At 40.2% G+C, this 20683-nt stretch overlaps 1 protein-coding gene across 12 annotated transcripts in view; it reads right to left on the bottom strand.

Moving 5' to 3' along the window:
* Positions 1-20683, bottom strand: part of AKAP13 (A-kinase anchoring protein 13) — a 374025-nt gene that overhangs the window by 67647 nt on the left and 285695 nt on the right. For 8 of the 12 annotated variants that reach the window (XM_075897023.1, XM_075897024.1, XM_075897025.1 and 5 more), the window contains 5 exons: positions 18317-18370; positions 13311-13373; positions 10447-10639; positions 7283-7391; positions 291-416 (listed from right to left, as the gene is read on the bottom strand). In XM_075897023.1, coding sequence (XP_075753138.1) covers positions 291-416; positions 7283-7391; positions 10447-10639; positions 13311-13373; positions 18317-18370 — 545 coding nt within the window. The remainder of the gene's footprint in view (positions 1-290; positions 417-7282; positions 7392-10446; positions 10640-13310; positions 13374-18316; positions 18371-20683) is intronic. The other 4 variants (XM_075897027.1, XM_075897033.1, XM_075897028.1 and 1 more) reach the window with 3 other exon arrangements.

Below are 20683 nucleotides of genomic sequence, written 5' to 3'. Positions count from 1 at the left end.
TCTTTATAACACCTTTTTGATGTGTCAGAAAGGAAGAATACTATGAACACATCAAAAACTGATCCGCTGAGAAAGTCAAGTTAGAATATTAAAATTTCTGGATAAGAATCCTATCCTTCTGCCGCTAGTGAAGCATTCAGACACAATGATCAAGGTTATATGGTTAGGCATCATGCAATGGAAAGACTAGTTTAATGCTCACGAGTTAAACAGCAAGATCTAAAAAGCAGAAATACCTTCCCTTTATCTCCACCCCAAATGGCTGCAGTTCACGTAAAATGATTACTTACTATTCAACTCCTCCTCCTCATCACTGGAAGAAGAGCCAATAGAAAAGAGAGTTTTAGACTTAGGAATGAGCGGAGAGATGTTGAAGGAGAAGGAGATTCGTCTGGATGGTCGAGTCCGTCTCTGGGCTGAGAAGTGGGTTAACAGCAGACATTAGAGCATGCATGAAAATGGATTTAATAATAAAAGGGAGACGAATGCAGCCAAAAGCAAACTAAGTATAAAGCAAAATAAATGTCGGCAGAGCAGCTGGCTTCAGAAAGAGCATACAGAGCAAAGAATTCAGTGTGTTTTCATTTTTATTGTAAAAGGTGCAAGTGTACTTCAAGTCATAATGTTGAGATCCAGGTTTCTTTTATTTTCAATGGCAGCTTTTTTTTAACAGCGCTCAATAGAATATTATGTCTGAACAATTATGTTTCCAAACACAGAAGAATTCATCAGACAGATCCCTGAATAACCAGCACCTACTGAATTGATCAATTGTGAAGGAACCAATTCAGTGCACTCCATTTCTATGTTTCAAAATGTGGATTAAGAGGCACAAATTCTTCATTTAAATGGCATACCAGGTGCTACTGCAGTCACACAATTTTGCTGAACCGTTAGCTCTATTTATTTAGTGTTCTTGCAACCATCACCACTCAAAAAATCCAGTTACTTTTAAGCTGGATTGATAGCACAGCACCGGAGAGCTAAATTCTCTTGTTTATCTTTCAAACAAATATAGCATTCACAGCAGCAGCTTTCCTCTTACGATTCTCTTTCAATGTGCATCATTCTTGTTCTAAGGGAACTACTTGTAGGGAGGATGAATCCCCATGGCTTATTCGGTTCAACTTTAATGAGGTCTGCCAACTAGGATGACAAATTATTTTGTGGTGTGGACCCTGTAACAGGATTAAAGCTACCAAAAACTTGTAAGGATAATTATGTTAAATACTTCAGCCCTTTGCATTTCCTTATTTTAATGCAATTTGTGAAATGACAAGATTTATCATAGGGCTGCGTGTTCTAGCAACCAGGGCCAATACCTCCTGGCATTTTTCAGTACTAACTCTCTTAAATCTACACAAATGAAGAGGATTCTATTCTGCTGGCTTTTTAAAATGAATTTATTTTAAAATAAGCGAATCAATAGCAGTAGACACTCTAACTTTAACCATAGTGTTCTAACAACAACTCTTATAGAAAAGTACTATGGACTTTAATACAGATAAAATCAATATATATTTAGAAGCATCCTACAAAGTTACTCTTAACGAACATACAGAATGGCGAGGAATTTCTATTAGACGTTTAGCCATAGCACAGAATTCTACAGCACAGATATGATGATTCCCTATTAAGTTCTATAGGGTGGGCATTATTTTCTATTAAACACTACAAGGATTTTCCGTATGATAAAATACAAGAAAAAAAGGAGAAAGAGGGAAAACTGATATTCTTAACTTGAAATGAGCATAGTTTCAAGAATTTATGAGGACTAGATGCAATTTCCTTTCAGTGCAATTTAGAGACATGCAAAAGTGGCCCTTCCTTCAAAGAGCAACCAAGCAGAAATAAGATAGCACATATATTTGGAATACTGCTGTTAGCTGCACTATAGAAAAGGGAATGATAACTTTGGTAGCTACCTATAGGGACAATTAGTGGGTCAAAAATGTAACCTATCTTTTAAAAACCTGTCTTCAAGATCAATGTAATGCTTTAGTGCTCATGCCTTTTACCCCATAATACTTACAAAATGCTGTAATGCTTTATTTTCTTAAGCATTCTAGTAATGCCTACAAAACACAACTCAGCCCTTGTGAGCAAGGCCATGATAACAAATCAGTGCATATATCCTAGAGCTCGTGAGCAGTCCTCTCTCAGATGCATGCACAATAGAGGAAAAATACCAACAAACCAAATTTCAGTTTTCAAGAAACAAATGAAAAGGAGTTTTAAAAAACAAACATCTTTTTGACCACTTATAAAGAGTTTTCAGTACTTTAAGACAAAAATGAAATTCAGAACGCAAAAATAAGCAACATGATGAAAAATTGCCTCTGCTCATGCATTGGAAGGACTGGCCAAGGTCATGTGACACATTCAAGAACCAAATGCACTACTTAACATAAAACATTCTGAGAAGCGTTTCCCAGTGGAACGCATTTAACTGGGACATTTGCAGGCAAAGCTAAGTTTTAGTTTTATTCATATACCCTATTAAACTTGCTGATAGACAAACAAATCACTCAAGTTCCCTGAATCCTGGCTCTGAATACCATAACCGCAAAGAATTATTTGTTCTTCTTTTTAAATTACTATTTTGTCAGACTGTTCTCAAAGAGCAAAAAAAGAGTAGCAGCAATATTTTAAACAGAGAGAAAATGTTCCACAGGCATAGCTTAGTTCTTACTTCAGTTTAGTTATTTTTATTTTTAGCAGTTCCTGACTTTAAAACAGTTCTCATTAGAAATGTGATATTCCGAAGTTGAGAGCAGCTTTCTGCATATTCCAGCCAACCACTCTTGTGAACTCTCAGATTACAGGCAGTCCCCGACTTACGCGGATCCGACTTATGTCGGATCCGCAGTTACAAACGGGGCTGCCCCAGAGTACACGGACTGCGGGACCTCGTGGTCCTGCCGCCCATGTACTCTGGGGCTTTGCTCTGCGTCTCCCTGGTCTGCAGACCAGGAAGACGCAGAGCAAAGCCGTGGAGGGGCTCGGGCAGCGGGGCAGCCCAAGCCGCCTGGACTGCTCCGCTGCCGGCTTTCCCGAGGCTTTGCAAAGCCGCGGGGGAAGCCGGCAGCAGGACAGCCCAGACGCCCCGCGGCTGTCCCGCTGCCGGCGTCCTCAGAGGCTTTGCTCCCCGTCTCCCTGGTCTGCTGGTCTCCAGCAGACCAGGGAGACGGGGAGCAAAGCTGCAGAGGACCCAGGCGGCAGGACCGCGGTGCATCTCGGTCCGCCGCCCTTGTCTTCCTGGTCTGCTGGGGTGGTGGGGGCGCAGCTAGTATGCCCCCCCCCCCCCCAGCAGACTAGACTTTTCTCCGGACACCTTTGGCAGAGCAGCTGGGGCGCTGCTGGTTGGTCCCGCAGCGCCGCTCTGGGCACTACTGGTCCAACCCAGCAGCACCCCAGCTGCTCTGGTCCTGATTCAGCCGCTGCTGGTCAGTTTCAGCAGCGGCTGAATCAGGACGCCTGGGGCAGAGCAGATGGGGTGCTGCTGGGTTGGTCCTGATTTAGCCGCTGCTGAAACTGACCAGCGCTGACTACAGGAAGCCCGAGGCAGAGTTGGTCTGCCTCAGGCTTCCTGGAATCAGCTGCTGATCAGTTTCAGCAGCAGCTGACTTGGGGAGGCTTGGGGTTCTTAAGTTGATTCTGTATGTAAGTCAGAACTGGCGGTCAGTTTCAGCAGCGGCTGAATCTGGACGCCAGTTCCGACTTACATACAGATTCAACTTAAGAACAAACCTACAGTCCCTATCTTGTACGTAACCTGGGGACTGCCTGTATATAAAATGCTGTAGCATTAACATTTCTGAATATTAAGAGCATCACCACCAGCCAACTCCTTCTGGATAGCCTGGATGCGGTGGGACAACAGATCTGAAGGGTTTAGATGAAGTGCAATTCTACAAATGGCTCCCAAACCAACACATGACAATGCACGTACAGAGACCAAGATAAGGCCAAAAATCCTCTAAGCATTTATCTAGCTGGATTTTATTTTTAAATCTTTTGTGCAGAACAAAGTGTTTTCTTCCCTTGCAGTATTTGGGATAAACTTTATTTCATAGCATGTGGCATAACACAAGAACTAAGGGTCACCAAATAAAATGAATCGGTAACAGGTTTAAAACAAAGCAAAGGAAATATTTCTTCACACAATGCATAAAAAGCATGTGGAACTCTTTGCCAAAGGATGTTTTGAAGGCTGAGACTATAAGAAGAATCAAAAAAGAACTATATAATTTCATGGAAGATAGGTCCCTCAATAGCTGCTAGTCAGGATGGGCAGGGATGGTGTGTCTAATCCGTTTGCCAGAAGCTGAGAATGGACAACAGGTGTTGAGTCACTTGACAATTATCTGCTCTGTTCATTCCCTCTGGGTCACCTGGCATTGGACACTGTTGGACGACAAGACTGTGGGCTAGATGGACCTTTGGTCTGACCTAGCAGGGCTGTTTTTATGCTCTTCTAAAATTATTCAAGTAGACAGAATATCACGGACAATTAACAGTTGTTCTAGATTTTATTTACTTTTGGAAGTCACTGAAATTTATTCTTGTATATCTAAGTATGCTGTAATGAAGATATTAATGTTCAGTTTTGGAAATACAATAAAAGTAATATATTATACCATGAGACCCTACAACAAAGAGGAGAAAAGCACTTCACCAACATTAAGTTTCAACACCATTTGGCTGGTAAGAATGATCATCATTCTCGTTTAAAGATGACTGTGATGGAGACTGATCTGAGTGACTTGTTCCACAAGGAGCCTACATCCCTTTGGGATTTGTGGTGATGATGATGATGATGAAGATGAAATGGAGACAGTGAAGGGTGAAGTGTTTTACCCAAGTTTCCACACTCAGTAAGTGGCAGAGCTGGGAACAGATCTTATCATGAAAATTGTCAAAATGACTTAAGTTTGGATGCCTTACTGTTTAACTGTCTTGCTTCAAACATTTTAAAGGGACCTGATTTTCAGAATGCTCCAAGCACTTGCTCTGTAATAATTAGGCTTCTAATCAGCCAATCAGAAAGTTCTGAATTTTGAAAATTGTCAGTTTTTAAAATGTAGGCCCTAAATTTGGCCCAGCTCTAGCCACCAGACTGACCTTACTATTCTACCCCTGAACAGGAACAATTTTCCATTTCCCCAGCTTTCTGTTTGAGTTCCCACTTTCATTCGGTGGCTGCATCTAGACTGGCATGATTTTGTGGAAATACTTTTAACAGAAAAGTTTTTCAGTTAAAAGTATTTCCGCAAAGAACATCTCGATTGGCACGGATGCTTTTGCACAAAGCACTTTTTGTGCAAAAGCATCCGTGCCCAGTATAGACGCGCTTTTGCACAAGAAAGCTCTGATGGCCATTTTAGCCATCGGGCTTTCTTGAGCAAAAAATTAAGGTGCCCATCTACACTGGTCCTCTTGTGCAAGTATTCTTGCGCAAGAGGGCTTATCCCTGAGAGGGAGCGTCAAAGTATCTGTGCATGAAGCACTGAATTCTTACATTAGAACGTCAGTGCTCTTGCGCAAATTCAAGCGGCCAGTGTAGAGAGCTGGCAAGTTTTTGCACAAAAGCAATTGCTTTTGCGCAAAATCTTGCCAATCTAGACGCACCCCTTGTGTATAGAGAATGGGCTGACATTATTTAGCCAAAACAAATATATAAAAGGAAGGTATCTGTAAACAAGTTTATCTGCTCCCAATTCAGGTCTTGCTGGTACCTATAATGTGCATTATGAGGAAAATCTCTTTGTAAAATGGGTTACAGTTTACTTGAAAATGCAGTGGTGCATGTCTACTACTGATGCAATCTCCTCAGGGAGCCTGACAGAAAGTTTCCAAGTAATGAGGAAAAAAGTATTAGGTTGCCAAGCTTTCTGGTCCCCTAAACAGCTTGGCTTTTCTGAGACTCTGTAATTTATAGAGCTTGGTTAGCAACTGGAAATGGTGCCAACAAAATGTTTGCTTAAAAAAAATAAAGGGCTTGAGCAAAAGGCGGAAAGAGGGTGTGACATAATATAGAGTAAGATGTATTTTTTTATTGGATGGATTTAGTGGTATTTTGGTTACTGTTGCTATGGGACATATACTTTAGACCACATGCTTATTAATCATGGAAGAATGAGGGCAATGAACTAAAAAGTGTCACAAGGCACCCTCTCTGTATGGTTTTTCCAACAAGCTTCCAAACGAAATAAAACTCTCTTCTTTAAGCATGTCTTCTCACTAGGAACAGGTCCCTTTGGGTCTGATGCCTTACTGAGCAACTGTTTTTTCACTGAGTTCAGGAGAGGAGTACCAGGTTGAATTTATGTGAAACAGAATTGTTTTTTATAAGGTCAAATACATTTCTTGCGTAATTCTATTAATTTTATTTGGATGATTTTGACCAATGGGCCAAAACCGGATTGGTTATTTTTAGTACAATGTAATCCACAATACGTAAAGATCAACTACAGACCGTATGCATTTCAGTAATAAGAAATAGCTCAGAGCTGGTTTCAGAAAGCCAATAGGAAATTGTACAGAAGCAGACCAAATACACCCTCTGGCCAAGAATGAGTGAGCAGACGTGCGTAATCTTCTCAAGCACTCCTGGAATAAAGACGATTTTGCAAACTACTTATTCTTTCACAGACACTAATTTAAGAAAAGCACCCCGGACTTTTGAAATTTCACCTCTGCATCTGTTCCTTCTCCTCAAAGCTTGCAGCTTAAAGTTATGCCAGTCAGCCTACAGAAAGGTTGATCAGGATAATACGTAAATTCCTTTAGAGAACAAATATCAGGAAGGCCATTCTCTCTCCGATCTAAACACTAGCCTTATGGCTTTTCTCATGAGGATGCAGAAGATTCAGATTTCATGTCTATACATTTCTAAACTTTCGAAGATACAGAAGGTACAGAAGTAATACCTCAAATGAGGAAATATATTAGCAGCAGAGGAAGAAATTAAAAAAGGATAGAAAAGTTATTATGAACATAACAGGCTTTTACAATACACTCAAGAAACATTGGTTCTGATACCAATAATTTATGTTAACAGAGAAAAATAACTGTACGTATGCCAGGGGTTACATTTGGGTCTAAAAATGAGAGATGCCCATCCTCTGTAATTAAATACAGTAAAAAAAAGTACTTCAACCTCAAGTAACATTGGAAAGAAAGAAAAGGTATTTGAGGGACTCTATTTTGGGGTGTTAGCAAGGGTACATAAATACTGTGCATGGGATGATAAAGAAGATGGTAAGTTATGTTTACTCACTGTCCAGTCCTGGCTGAATGATTGTCATTAGCGAAATGGATTTGGTCAGCGGTGAGGAAGTGGGAGAAGCACAGAAACTAAATCCATGTGGCTGCGATCTTTGGCGTATCTGTGGAATGGAAAACAATTATACTAAGCAGATATGCCAAGCAATACCCTCACCCCAACTGCAGATTACTGTCTAATGTTTAAATGTTTCAGTTGCCCATCCCTTTAAATACTGGGGCATTAAAACACCCAAGCTTATCTTCCCCAAATGAGTGGGCCCAAGTACGGTAGTAAAGCACAAATGTGGGGAAATGTAACATGACAAGCACATGGAGGAATTGTAAAAGTGAAATGCAACATCTTTAAAAATGTGAAACAATGTTAAGTATGTAACAAAAATAAAGGCAAGCACAGGTTATTTCCCTCGCTGGCCAGCCATTAAAATGTATGTTGTTTATTGTCTGATAATCAATGAAAATACTGCAGTGATTTCAACCCCTCCAGCTGTAATCTATGGAGACAATATTTGCTTTTGTTAAACAGAACTGTGCTGAAATGTAAGTAGAAAATATGATTTGAGGCCTTAAATTTGGGCTTGATAAGGCCTAATAAAATATGAGTAAAGTGAGAGAATATAGAGGCAAGTTAAAGATAAATTCGAACACAATCCTAGGTCATATGGTAAACAGGTTTTGGTTTTAATTAGTTATAAAAAGTATTTTAGACAAAATATGAACGTTTTGAAAGAATGCTATCTGTATTGATAGCTACTGGAATGATATTTATGTAGACATTACATAAGATTATGTGTAATATTAAACAGCCAATGAGAAAATAAAAAATATTTAATTATGGTAAATGGTAGGCCTAGTACTAATTAATTAAGGCATGTTATTATAACTGATTATATAAAAGGTAGTAAGCTAGTTTTAGCTTAGCAAGCTCATCCTCCATTTGGGTACCATCAAAGTAAGGATTTTCCTCATCCAGGGACTGACCACTTTGGATGCACCATTTTATCCTGTAATATGGATCTAAAAGCAGTGGATGGTTATACTGCAATGTCTGTTTTCTTCAATTATTTTATTTTAAATAAAGTCTTGAATGAATGCTGTCCTTCACTATGTCACTGGCACTCTTCCATTACATTATCTGTTATTGCCCCAAAAGCTCAAACTTTAAACAATGCAGTTTGATTCTATTCCTTATCCTTAAATTATTAATTGGGAACTCATGAATCAAGGTTACAGACTGGCGAATGGTACAAAATGGCAAAAGTACAACACTAAGGATTTGTAACTGTAACAATGGGCCTTCAAGGAACAGCATTTATCAAAGCAATCGTTAATACCTACAATCCCACATTGTAATGTCAGCGCTCTCAGATCATTTCTTGTGAGCCCTTGTTACTCCCTTCTCCTTGGAAAGCAACGGTTTACTTAGACTATAACTCAAACACCACTTTCAACACCACTTTGAAGCTCAAGTGTCAGTTGTACCATTTCCTCTGTGTGCGACTCATGAAGGTACCAGAGAAAATCAATATGCCAGGATCAATCAATCAAAGGCGATCTCTGGCAGCTAAGTGGGCATCTATATAATCACCAGTTCTTTTGTGTCTGCTCAGAGGAGTGTTATGGTGGAAGTGTGGCTTTCAAATATTCAGCCCATTTAATATATTTCCCTTGTTGATAAAGTTTGAAGATACATGTCTTCAGAACACAGGCCCATCTTTCCTGATTAAATCATCATCATTTATCTCCTCTCTACGCAGGTGAACCAAAATTTGCATAATTCCACATGTATGACATTGCATGTTGTTGCTGCTTTTAACAGTAGGATGAGACCACTAAAATCAGAATATAGGTTATTAGGAAAGAGGAAGGTTCTCAATTTCTTGTACATTATGGCTGTGTTTAGACTGGCAAGTTTTTCCGCAAAAGCAGTCGCTTTTGCGGAAAAACTTCCCAGCTGTCTACACTGGCCAATTGAATTTCCGCAAGAACACTGACTTCCTACTGTCTGAAATCAGTGCTTCTTGCGGAAATATTATGCTGCTCCCATTCGCGCAAAAGGGCCAGTGTACACAGCTCAGATTTGTTTTGCGCAAAAAAGCCCCAGTGGCGAAAATGGCGATCGGGGCTTTTTTGCACAAAAGCGTGCCTAGATTGGCACAGACGCTGTTCCTCAAAAAGTGCTTTTGCGGAAAAGCGTCCGTGCCAATCTAGACGCTCTTTTCCGCAAATGCTTTTAACGGAAAACTTTTCCGTTAAAAGCATTTCCGGAAAATCATGCCAGTCTAGACATAGCCCATGAGTATAAACCTTAAAAACTTACCAGATAAAACAGTACTTAAATATGCTTCATATCCTCAAACTGCCTCACAAATATTATTTTTTAAACCTCATAACACTTCGATGGGAGAAGTGTTATTAACTCCATTATATAGAAGCAAAGTGACTTTTCGAAGACCACCCAATCAGTGGCATGAACTCAGGGTTTAACCATGCAGCCTCCATGGCTGAGAAGCAAAGCTGCTTCAATCAAGTGGGAGTGATGCATGCAAGGTCTCTTAGCCTCTGTCAGGCACATCTCTATATTAAAGATGAGAACATTAGGGATGTAAAAGAGAAGTCGAATAGCCAACTATCCAATAAGCCTAGGTTTATTGGGTAGTCGAGTCAACTACTTGCATTTCCACTCCCGTTGCTGCCTCTATATGAGAGGCAGCAAGGTTGGGGGGGGGGGGGCAGGGGAGGGAGAACAGGAGCTGGTGCTGAGAGGAGCTGGCTTAAAAGCCAGTTCCCCCGAGCACCGTCTCCGCAGTGCAGGAGGGGGGACAGGGGACGCAGAGCTGCAGTGCTTGCGCGGGGTCCCGATTGCTGAGCCTCTGCCTTTTAAATGTAGCAAGAACAATGCATCACTTACTACATTTAAATGGCAGAGGGTCAGCAGTCAGGACCCAGCACTCCGCTTCACCTTCCCCACTTACTGACTAATTGAGTAGTCAATGGAAATTCCATTGACTACTTGATTAGCTGATGAATCAATATTTAACATCCCTATTGAACATCACTGCATTATGCATGCAAAAAGGACATTCACTCAGGCAAAGTTTGGGAGTCTTTGTTCAAGCATTTTATGAAAACCCAACAATAATAAAAGAACAGCTTTACCTGACGGTCAAACCCTCTGCTTTCCCCCTGCTCAGATTCGACTTCTTCTTCAGTGAGCGAGACCAAGGAGCCACGGTCATCGCTAGCAAGTGGACTTGGCCTAAGGTCTTTGCAACTCAAAGAGGAAGTCTCTAAATTTGAGGAGGGCTTCTTGTTATCATTGGAGTCTCCTGCTAGGCCTTCTAGGCTGTAACTGAAATAAAATCAGAGAGGTTAGACCCTGAAAATTCTTAAGGCTTTAAAACACACTGTGGTACGTGAATTGTGTGCACGAGCCATGTTCTAATTCAAAGAAGATGCCACCTCTCCATTAACAGTGGAGTGAGACATATTATTCCCTCAGTCTCTGTTGCTTCCTGTGACCTACTTCAGGTAGCAACTTAGGGTGTGTTTTAATAATTATATTTAATTCAATGTCGCTGGCAGGATCTTGGTACACTCAGAGAAATGGTTGCCTGAGAATAATGGACCAGTGCATTTCTGTGTTACTGGACTCTGTCTCACACTCTAGTTTTCATTTGCATCCATTCTATTTTCTCATTTTTACATGATATATTGTATGTGGCTCAATTTAAGCTAGACATAGCTGGTATATCTCGTGCTATTTGAACCTGAATAGATGTTCTATACCAAAACGTTCTACACCCACCAACAGCTATGATGCTATTGGTTTATAGACATCAAGATACTGAATGTGGAAAACTCTTCTTTGCAGAGCTGTTCTTTGACACTGCTTAGAATTCGATGCTGTGCACAGCATTGGCAGAAAGCAGGGCATTAGTGCCAAAATCTAAGTATTAAATAAGTGCTGTCTCCATCAGCCACTGAATCACATTTCAGTTTTTGTCTCTGCAGCTAGGTGATCCAACTCAGCCAAACACGATCACTTAAAACTAAACAAAATAAAAAGCATTTGTCTGCAACACTGGTGCTTCTGAAAGAGTTGGCCACACACAGCCACAGTGACAGCTGCTGATATGCAAGTTTCCCCTATGAAGAGCTATGCTAATGCTATGAGCTAACAATTCTCACCTGCAATCTTCCCTCCTCTATCCTCCACATATTACATTACTGTCCCACCCGCACAATTCTATCAAAAGCTCTGTATCCAACACCTCAATCCTGACCTGCAGCATCCCTTGCAATTCCGGACTTGGGTCACCTGACGGGTCAGAGAGTCACCTCATTCCTGACCTGCAGTGCCTTCAACTATGCCAGTCTTAGATCCCCCACATAGCTTGATCACTGTAGCTCGTCTCACGTGCAGCAAACTCTACCATTCTTATCCAGAGCCTTCTTTGAGAAAGCGGAGTTATGTTATGGGCCAATATACTGTAGAAACTAAAGACAACACTAATACACGAATGAAGATTTCTGCCTCGGTTCCTTAAGATGAAAGAACACATTAGTTCCAGTGCATCTCTTGATATCTTTTGGATAGGACCCTGCCATCCAACCATAGCATTTAAAATCCTACTTTTTTCAAATGTTGAAGCAGGATCAATTGCTTGTTAGTGACCCATGAGTGCATGAAGACAAAATGACAATTACAGTGACATTTTGGGTTCTTTTGATTGCCCACTCTGCGTATCATGTATTATATGAACATTTGCTGTGGCGGGATGAAGGGCAAGTGTTGTATAGAAAACATGGAATATGTACAACCCACATGGACTCGTGGTTAATCACAAAATTTAACTTGCTATTGAGTTAATATTCAAAATGTGTCAACATTTTTTAAAAATTGCAATGTACAGATTATTTGCACATTTAGTGGAGCTTTATACCCTTGTAGTCACTACATGAATACTAGTATTCTACATACCACTAGAGGTATTGCTGAGTGACAAACGTATCACTGTGAAAGCAAAAGCTGAACTAAATCTTAAATCAGAAGACTCAAGACATCTGGCTTCTAAAGATTTTTTCAGGTTAGTAAATCAAAGGGGCAGACAAACCACGGAATTTGCAACATTATCAATTTACAAAAGCCTTTAATTACATTGGTTTAGCTATAGCATGCATTGTACATTTTGCTCCCAAACATCTGCAAGAAAAAAATCTGTCCCACTGCTAATATCCAAAGAGGCAAGGCTTTTATTCTTCCAGTGCAAAAATCTTGCTGGTAGTTTGCTGTGATCTTGACATCTGTTTTTTCCATAACTGGACTCAGAACAACAACTTACTTCAGACATACCATCAAATAGTCATGAGCTGATAATGATCTTTGTTTTCTATCTACTGTATTTGGGGGCAGCACTCAAAGAACAAAATAGTTAGGAATTCTATCCTTTAAGCAGTGAAGAAAAAAATAAATCTGGGTCTAGATCTTCAACTCTGTCAGTTTACCTCCCCTGAGAATCTGACCTGTGATAATTAATTCTGCCCCTGCACTTTCTGTATGACATGCACATTTTAAGTGCCTGGGAAAACCAAAATCTGTGTTTATCAGATTGTTTTGTTCTAGGCTGGTTGAAATGATTAACTTCTTTACTCAAGAGAGAGCAATTTAAATGCGTATAAAATATCAGTCTGTATGGAAAATATAACTAAAGACCATTAACTCTGACTGATTCTTTACCTGTCACTTTACCTTAAATGTCATCACAGAAAAAAAAAGTAACTTCAGTTGAATCATGCAGCTCCTCTCCACACACAAAACTAGCAGAGACTAACCAGCACTTTCACCAGCACCCCACTCTCTAAAGGACCCAACACCAAATGTGTCTGAGCAGAAACAGACAAAGCAAACAGACACAAGCACATTCCAGCCACAGCCACAGAGAAACAAACTACCACACAAAAAGCTGACAGCACTGCATTGGCAGTGCCTCTTTGCTGCTGCACATTTATTTATACCATACCTTCTACAATTAAAGTCAGCGCCCATGGTAATGTACTGTACGCCAGAGGGACACCAGCTCAAACTGGAGATATCAAAGGCAGAGAAAGTAAAAGGGTGGCAGTTATTGGATTGTCACAAAAAGAAAATGTTTAAGGACTTGGTTCAACTTATTTAATGTTAGAAAGATTTTTACATTAATGGTAACAAAATGGGGAGGTTGCAGGTAGTGGAACAGCACAAGCATCTCTTGAACTGCTCCCACCAATGTGTACCAACACTGAACTGGTGCAAACACCTCTAGAGGTGAAAGGGGAGCTAACTATTCAAGTCCGACAGGTGAAAATCTGTGTCAGATGTGAGGGCACTTTTCATATGTTTGTTTGTTTTATTTGGCATATGCAATTCAGTCAAGCCATAGCATTTTATATAGAGAGAAGATAAATGAGACCCATGCAGGCCAATTCACTTAAACCAAATGATCATGAGCTAACAAGTCTATTAACAGCAATAATAATTAGCATACCGAGGCCCCTTCCATCCAAGAATCTGAAAAATGAATCACAACTATCTAATGAATTAAGTTCCTTCCACATCAATTAAACATTATTAACATCATTTTATAGATGGGGAAGAATGAGGCAAGTGAATAAGTGATCTGATTAAGGTTATACAGCAAGTCATTATCAGATTCTGAACAGAAACTAGGCTGTCTCCAAGTTCTGTGCTTTAACAACTAGGCAATGGTTCTTCCTTTTTATTTCACAAGGAAACTAGGATTAATCCAAATCAAAGACCCCAAAATGAAAGTTTCTCTTGCCAAAATGCCAGCGCCGAGAACCAGTCTTCCATCTTACATTACAAAACAGTCAGAAATTCTAAACCAAGTGACAATTGCACAGTTCTCATTTTAAACAATGGTTTCAATTAGTATTTCTTTGTGAGTTAGCGTTTGCACTGTTAAATTTGGCACTAAAATATGCTCAACAGAGCCCAATTGCAGACTCTTCAAGCATAGAGGAACCGATTTTCTGTTCGGCTATGGTGTTCAAAGGGGGCACACACCTCCCCAAGAAATACCCTTATGCAACACAGGGCCACAAAGGTAACCTTACATTGGTCATGCTCCTAACTTCAGGGGTAGAAAACATGGCCAGAAAGCACTGTGCTCTGGCCTAGGGGGCTATCAGAAACAGCACAAAAATTTGAGCAGACCCAAAGCTGCTCTGACATCAAGGGCTGGGCAGGATAAAAATTGCCCCAGAATGCAGGGAATGAAGGAGGCATAAAGCCATCTTTTCTTCAGCCTTCTTTGGTTCCAGCACTCATTGTAAAACTGGAAATACTCAGAAATTGGGCCAAGGAACCTAAATGAATTAAAAAGTAAAGACCATTAACTGAAGGACCCATGGTATTCAGTCTGAGGCAATCCAGTAGCAGTTTGTCTTGGAATTAAAGGTGGTTTTATATAGAGCCTGCTGATTGGGCCACGGTGTATATTTGAAGTTCCTGTGCTCTGTAGGTAGTCAGATATATTCCAAATCTTTTCTGACAGCTTCCAGAATGTGCCCTAAATATTCATTTTGAACAATCACTTTGCTGTAACATGCATAACCTTTAAAGAGCATTACAATCATCAGCTAACTGAACCAAAACAGGATAAGGATGCATCTCCACTTTAGAGATGGAGAATCTGAAACAAAGGATAACACACTTGCTCAAAGTCACAAGGGAAGTGAGTGTACTGCTAACTATGAATAACTCACATCATTTACACTTCCACAGCAACCCCCTAACCTTCAGTCTGCTGACACCCTTAAATGACCTATGTATACCCTAAGACAAAAGTTTAACATACTCATGTAGTTGTGTGTGTATTGACAGAGGGAGGTGGGGGAGGAGAGTGTATCCAATTACTTTAACAATGAAAATTGATCGACAGCAGACAATTCTGTATATCTGCATATATACACAAAATCTCTCTCTCTCTCAATATAATTTCTTAACTATATTAATTTTATAGTGTGACTAGCAAACTGCAGGATAGAAACTATAATTGAGAGATGAAAGAGTAGTAGGATTGGAGGAAATGGCAGAAGGTCCCAGAGAGGAATAAAAATTCTTGGCAAGAGCTGTGGAAAACACAGACATATAGAATTATAATAATGCTGGTGAGCCACCCACAGTCTATTGGCAACACCATGCAGAATATGAAAGCTCATCATACAATATATGTACAAACCCTTGGCAGAAGATGTAGGGAAGGTGGCGGAGTGAGAAGAGGGAAAATCCATTTGTCTGAGAGACTACAATTAGAATTAGTTTGTCTTCTCTCCAGTACTAGCTTGTAGGGTATCAAAATGACTGGGAGGCTGGGGCTGCAGTAAAAAGAGAGAATGAGGCTGTGTCTACATTGGCACCCTTTTCTGGAAACGGGATGCTAATGAGACAAGTCGGAATTGCAAATGCTGCGGGGGATTTAAATATCCCCCGCGGCATTTGCATGAACATGGCTGCCGCTTTTTTCTGGCTCGGGGCTTTGCCGGAGAAAAGCGCCAGTCTAGACGGGATCTTTTGGAAAATAATGCCTTTTAAAATCAGGAATAAGGGATCTTCCAGAAAAGGCATTATTTTCCAAAAGATCCCGTCTAGACTGGCGCTTTTCTCCGGCAAAGCCCCGAGCCAGAAAAAAGCGGCAGCCATGTTCATGCAAATGCCGCGGGGGATATTTAAATCCCCCGCGGCATTTGCAATTCCGACTTGTCTCATTAGCATCCCTTTTCCAGAAAAGGGTGCCAATGTAGACACAGCCTGAAAGTATATTTACTAAAGTATGTGACGATCTGTATGTAAAGTATGTAATGATTTGCTGAATGTGTATATTCTATTTTTGTACATGTATCAGTCTTGTATGTGAAATTAGAAATATGAAGTGTTGATCAGTTTATAGTGCTAAATGTGCTCATGAAGGCTAGAGACATAATGGCCCGGTGCTCAAGACAATGATCTATAAATGGGTTTCTTTGTGTTATAAGCCCACACTGTAATCGGTCCTGTAAAGACAAGTGGCCGGACCACCTATTGCTGAAGCCCATTTTTGTTCTTGTATTTTTCTACACAAAGTGAGGAAAGTTTGAACAGAAAACAAAGAATGCATGCACTGGGCAAAAGGGATATAAAAGGGGGAAAACAAACAATGGGTGTAGTGGCCAGACACCAGGAGACCCCCCAATTACCACCCAAGAAGGCTGCTAAGACTGAACAGGAGGAAGGACTGGGTCAAGCTAGGAGGCTGTCTAGCTTGTGAGAGAGATGATTAGAACAACTATTAGGGTAAGAATTTGAATGTAACAAGCTCCTTAGATGGCGTGTTTTGATTTATTTTGGCTTAATAACTTACTGTGATCTGCCTGTTTTCACTTGTAGTCACTTATAGCCTACTTTTAATACTTAATACAACATTTAGGTTTATTATCAAGCCCAGTATAAACAATTGTTAGCTGGGGTGGAGCAACTACTGTGCATCTCTCTCTCTCATTTATAAAGGGGGCTGAACTTATTAGCTTTCTCTATGTAAAACTTTTATATAGTGTAAAATGGATTTATTTGATGTTTTGGAGCTATGTTCCTTGGTGCTGTCAATGGTCTTAAAGCTGAGCCCTCACATTGTCAAAATTGCTCTACCGGGGAACTGTTACCCCAACTCTCTGCCGTGGCTGGGGAAGACCAGAGTTTCTGACCCAGCAGTGCAGGGTTGTAGGGAGCCCCAGAGGACAGACAGGCAGGGTCAGTGGCATGATCAACACACTGGGTAACAGCACCAAGGGGATGACAGAACAAGACACTCATTGCATGCCACCTTACAAAGTACAGAGCAGTGTGGAATCTAACTTGAATAGAGTCCACAGAGTTTCATTAATGGTGGGTTTAACAATAACCTGAAGTATAATATCTTAATGATGATAATAAGGATAACAGTAGGTGTGAGCAAGCATGACTAACTACTAGACTGACAGCCTCAAGGGGAAGCACAGAAAAATTTCACCTTCACATACTCTTCTTGAGTAATTCACTGAGGTCTGTGCAGTCTGTGCTGCACTGTAACAGGAAGCTACTATAGAAGGCACATATAGCACTCGTTCCTTGAGACAAAACTGGCATATTAGGCTTTTGCATGTTACAGCAAGGTGTGAGAGCAAGTGCTTCTGTGGAGTTGAGAGTCAAGGTCAAAGATCATGTCAAATGCTTGGCTCTACAGAACTAAGAAGATTCTGTAGAACCAGCACTATTAAAAAAAAAGTTTGCCTGATTGCCTGAGCTGTAAACATTGCTGCTCACATAGGTCAATCATGCTGATGCTTCCCACAATAAAAAGGGGTAAGATTGCCTTATATGATATACATAGACATATATACATACATATACACACACAGAGGAAGGATAAGAATTCATAAAATGTTGTCCAGACAGAAAGGGACAAAAACTGGTTTGGAAACCTAGTTTATTTTCTAGCTTTTAAGAGGCAGAGTTAAACCCAAAAAGTTAAAATTAAAGCAAATCAGCAGTTGCAGGTGTATCATGTATCCTACTATTCTCAAATATGTTTCTACCAGCCTATCCTTTAAAAAAAAAACACACCCCCTAGGGATTTTGATATAGTTTAAACAATAATAAAGGCTAACAAACAAATAAACAATTACTTGTCCATTTGCAGTTAAAGCCCAGTTCCAAATATGTTATTTTGTTGGATGTTTCCAATCTGCAATATCCAATATCCTTCAAACTACCCTATCAACTATAAGACTTAGGAAGAATGGCTTTGAAATGTGCACAGAAGGTTGACTGAAGATTGTAAACACTGGGCTGTGTCAGGCTAGGGATGAGAGCAATTAAACTGGCTCTGTGTGTGCATGGAAGACACAAATGTTCTGAGAAGTACTGAATCAAAACTGGACTAACATACATAAGAGTATGAAGTTAGTAGACATTCAAATGCAAAATGGTTAGTCAAGTTAGTTGGCTCTGTACCTTCTCCTATGAATGGGAGGCTTCCTTATACCATCCCCCAGAACTCGCATTGAACTGAAAATGAATCATGGAAAGTGATCAGAGATGAGAATGGAACAAAATGAACAAATGACAACTAAAGAGAAAACACCCATTTCCTCCTTTTCCACCCTCCCCGAAAACCCAAACAGCAGAAGGAATGAATGAAAAGGGGAGTATAGAAATTACAGTATTCAAGGGAGCAATGCATCTCCCATGACATTATCTTTCTTCCTCTATTTCACAGTAAAGCTTTATTTACAAAACAAAGTATAATGGTCACTGACAATGGTTGCATCTAAGCTGATGCCAATCAAGGGTCAGCTGTATATGTAGACAAGGACAAACTAGTTCAACAGCAGGCATTGTTAGCAATCCTCACCAGCAACAGCTCTATTTGGAATTGTAGACAAAATCTCTAGGACCATTAGTGAAAAATCTAATTTTTCTTTCCTTCAAAAGGGCATTAAACCACAGCAATTAGTGGCAATTGGAAGATACGTCAATACTGCAAACATGGTGTGTGATTGCAGCTCATAGAGACATAGCTAAGGCAGCTATTAGCCAGCTAGCTTGGCTACTAAAACAGCAATGCTGCAGTAGCATGATTTCAGAGTGGGCTAGACATTGAGGCCAGCAGTTGGGGTGTTGGGTGGGGCAAAGTGGGTAACTGTCCCAAGGTCTGGCAATTCTAAAGGGCGCAGGGCTCTGACCACTGCTACTGTGGCAGCAGTGGCACACACAGCTCTGGGACCTTTAAATTGCTGGCTGAGTGCTGTGTGGCGTGCTCCGGGCAATTCTAAGGGCTGGGCATGGCCTTTCCGGGAGTTCAGGAATGCCCCTACCTTGCTCAGGGGCCCAGTATGGCTGTTCGCTCCCCTGAAGACACCTGAGTAATTGCCCTGGGTTCCAAGTGGGCTTGTACAGTCTGCTGTGAATCTTGGAGTGCTCCAATACCCGTACATGAGCAAAGCAGGTAAGTTAGCTGGCTCTGTCTGTGTGAGCTGCAATCTGCCTCATATGAGATATATGAAGCTCAGTAAAAACTAAGAATTACCAAAGATGAAAATGCTTCATTGGAGTCTTGTAAATACTCATGAGATTTATTAATTAAAAAATGTTTTAAAACCCATATTTAGAAAGATATTTTGTTTTTTCTTCTTCTTTTAATAAAGATTATCCTCAATTTTTTTTCTTTTTACCACAGAAATATAGAGGCAATTCCCTGCTTTTGCTAGAGGATGCATGGAGGATTGGGGGAGTCTCATGTGGACAGCTCTCTCAGATCTGATCCTGCTTCCATTTTAGTCAATGGAAAAGCGACCTTTGATATGAATGGAATTGGATCAGGCCCTCAGCCATTAACTGAAGGCTGGAGGAGTTAAATCCCAGCAAAAGTATTCTAATTAAACAGTTATTAGCAAAAACCAACCCAACCAACCAGAGATTTAGATTGTATAATGCACAAATTTCCAGGCTTTCATACATTATAACTAAGCAAAAGGGTGCAAAATCCCAACTGGCTTTTCCTTTGCAAGTCACATCTCAGCCAGACATCCATCCACCTTGTCTACTGGTGGCTGTGTACATGAACATGTGAAAATAATTCCTCTGTTTCTTTACTTAAAAAAGAATTATCAATGATTTACAGTAAGAATATTTTCCTATATCAAACATATTCATTCAACCTCTGATTCAGAAGTTTTTAATTCCATCTGCCTAGCATTAGCTGTAACTGTCAACTATGCAGTTTATTACCCTTATAAATCCTTACTTAATAAGTTCAGTACATAAAAATATATATATTTTCTAAATGAATTTGAGCTTTATACTCAGTCTGTCATAAACCATCTTTTATCTCCGAAGTTCCCTCTCTTTCTGTTTTAAAGTATTTGTGTTATTTTATTTATTTGTGTCATCCTGGGATTGTGAAAAGTCCAGAAAGGGTTGATGAAGTCATGTAACAAAAGAAACAATGCTTGTGACTTTCAGAGTACTGAATTGTTTCTCAAGTTTAGATCAAATCTGTAAATTAAGGGTCTATAATTTCTCTTCAAATAACCTCTAGCAATATCAAGAAGATGTATGCCTAAACATTAAATGGTAACTAATCTCTCTAAACCAAACTTTGCCCCTTGGCAACTTAGCAGGAACCAAAGGAGAAGGATTGATTTTAATACAATGCACACTTGACTGTGGCAATGTTACTTGTTAATATAGGGCTGTGACCCATGAAAACAACTCCCAGCAATCAACTAGATGATTTCCACTTTGAACTCCTGGTGGACTTGCAGTCTACAACAAGCCACACATTCATATTACAAATGAGACTGCTGTTATGCAATATAT

This window comes from Pelodiscus sinensis, chromosome 14 (genome assembly GCF_049634645.1).
Source record: "Pelodiscus sinensis isolate JC-2024 chromosome 14, ASM4963464v1, whole genome shotgun sequence".
NCBI lineage: Eukaryota > Metazoa > Chordata > Testudines > Trionychidae > Pelodiscus > Pelodiscus sinensis.
This window is presented reverse-complemented; position numbering and strand designations above follow the sequence as displayed.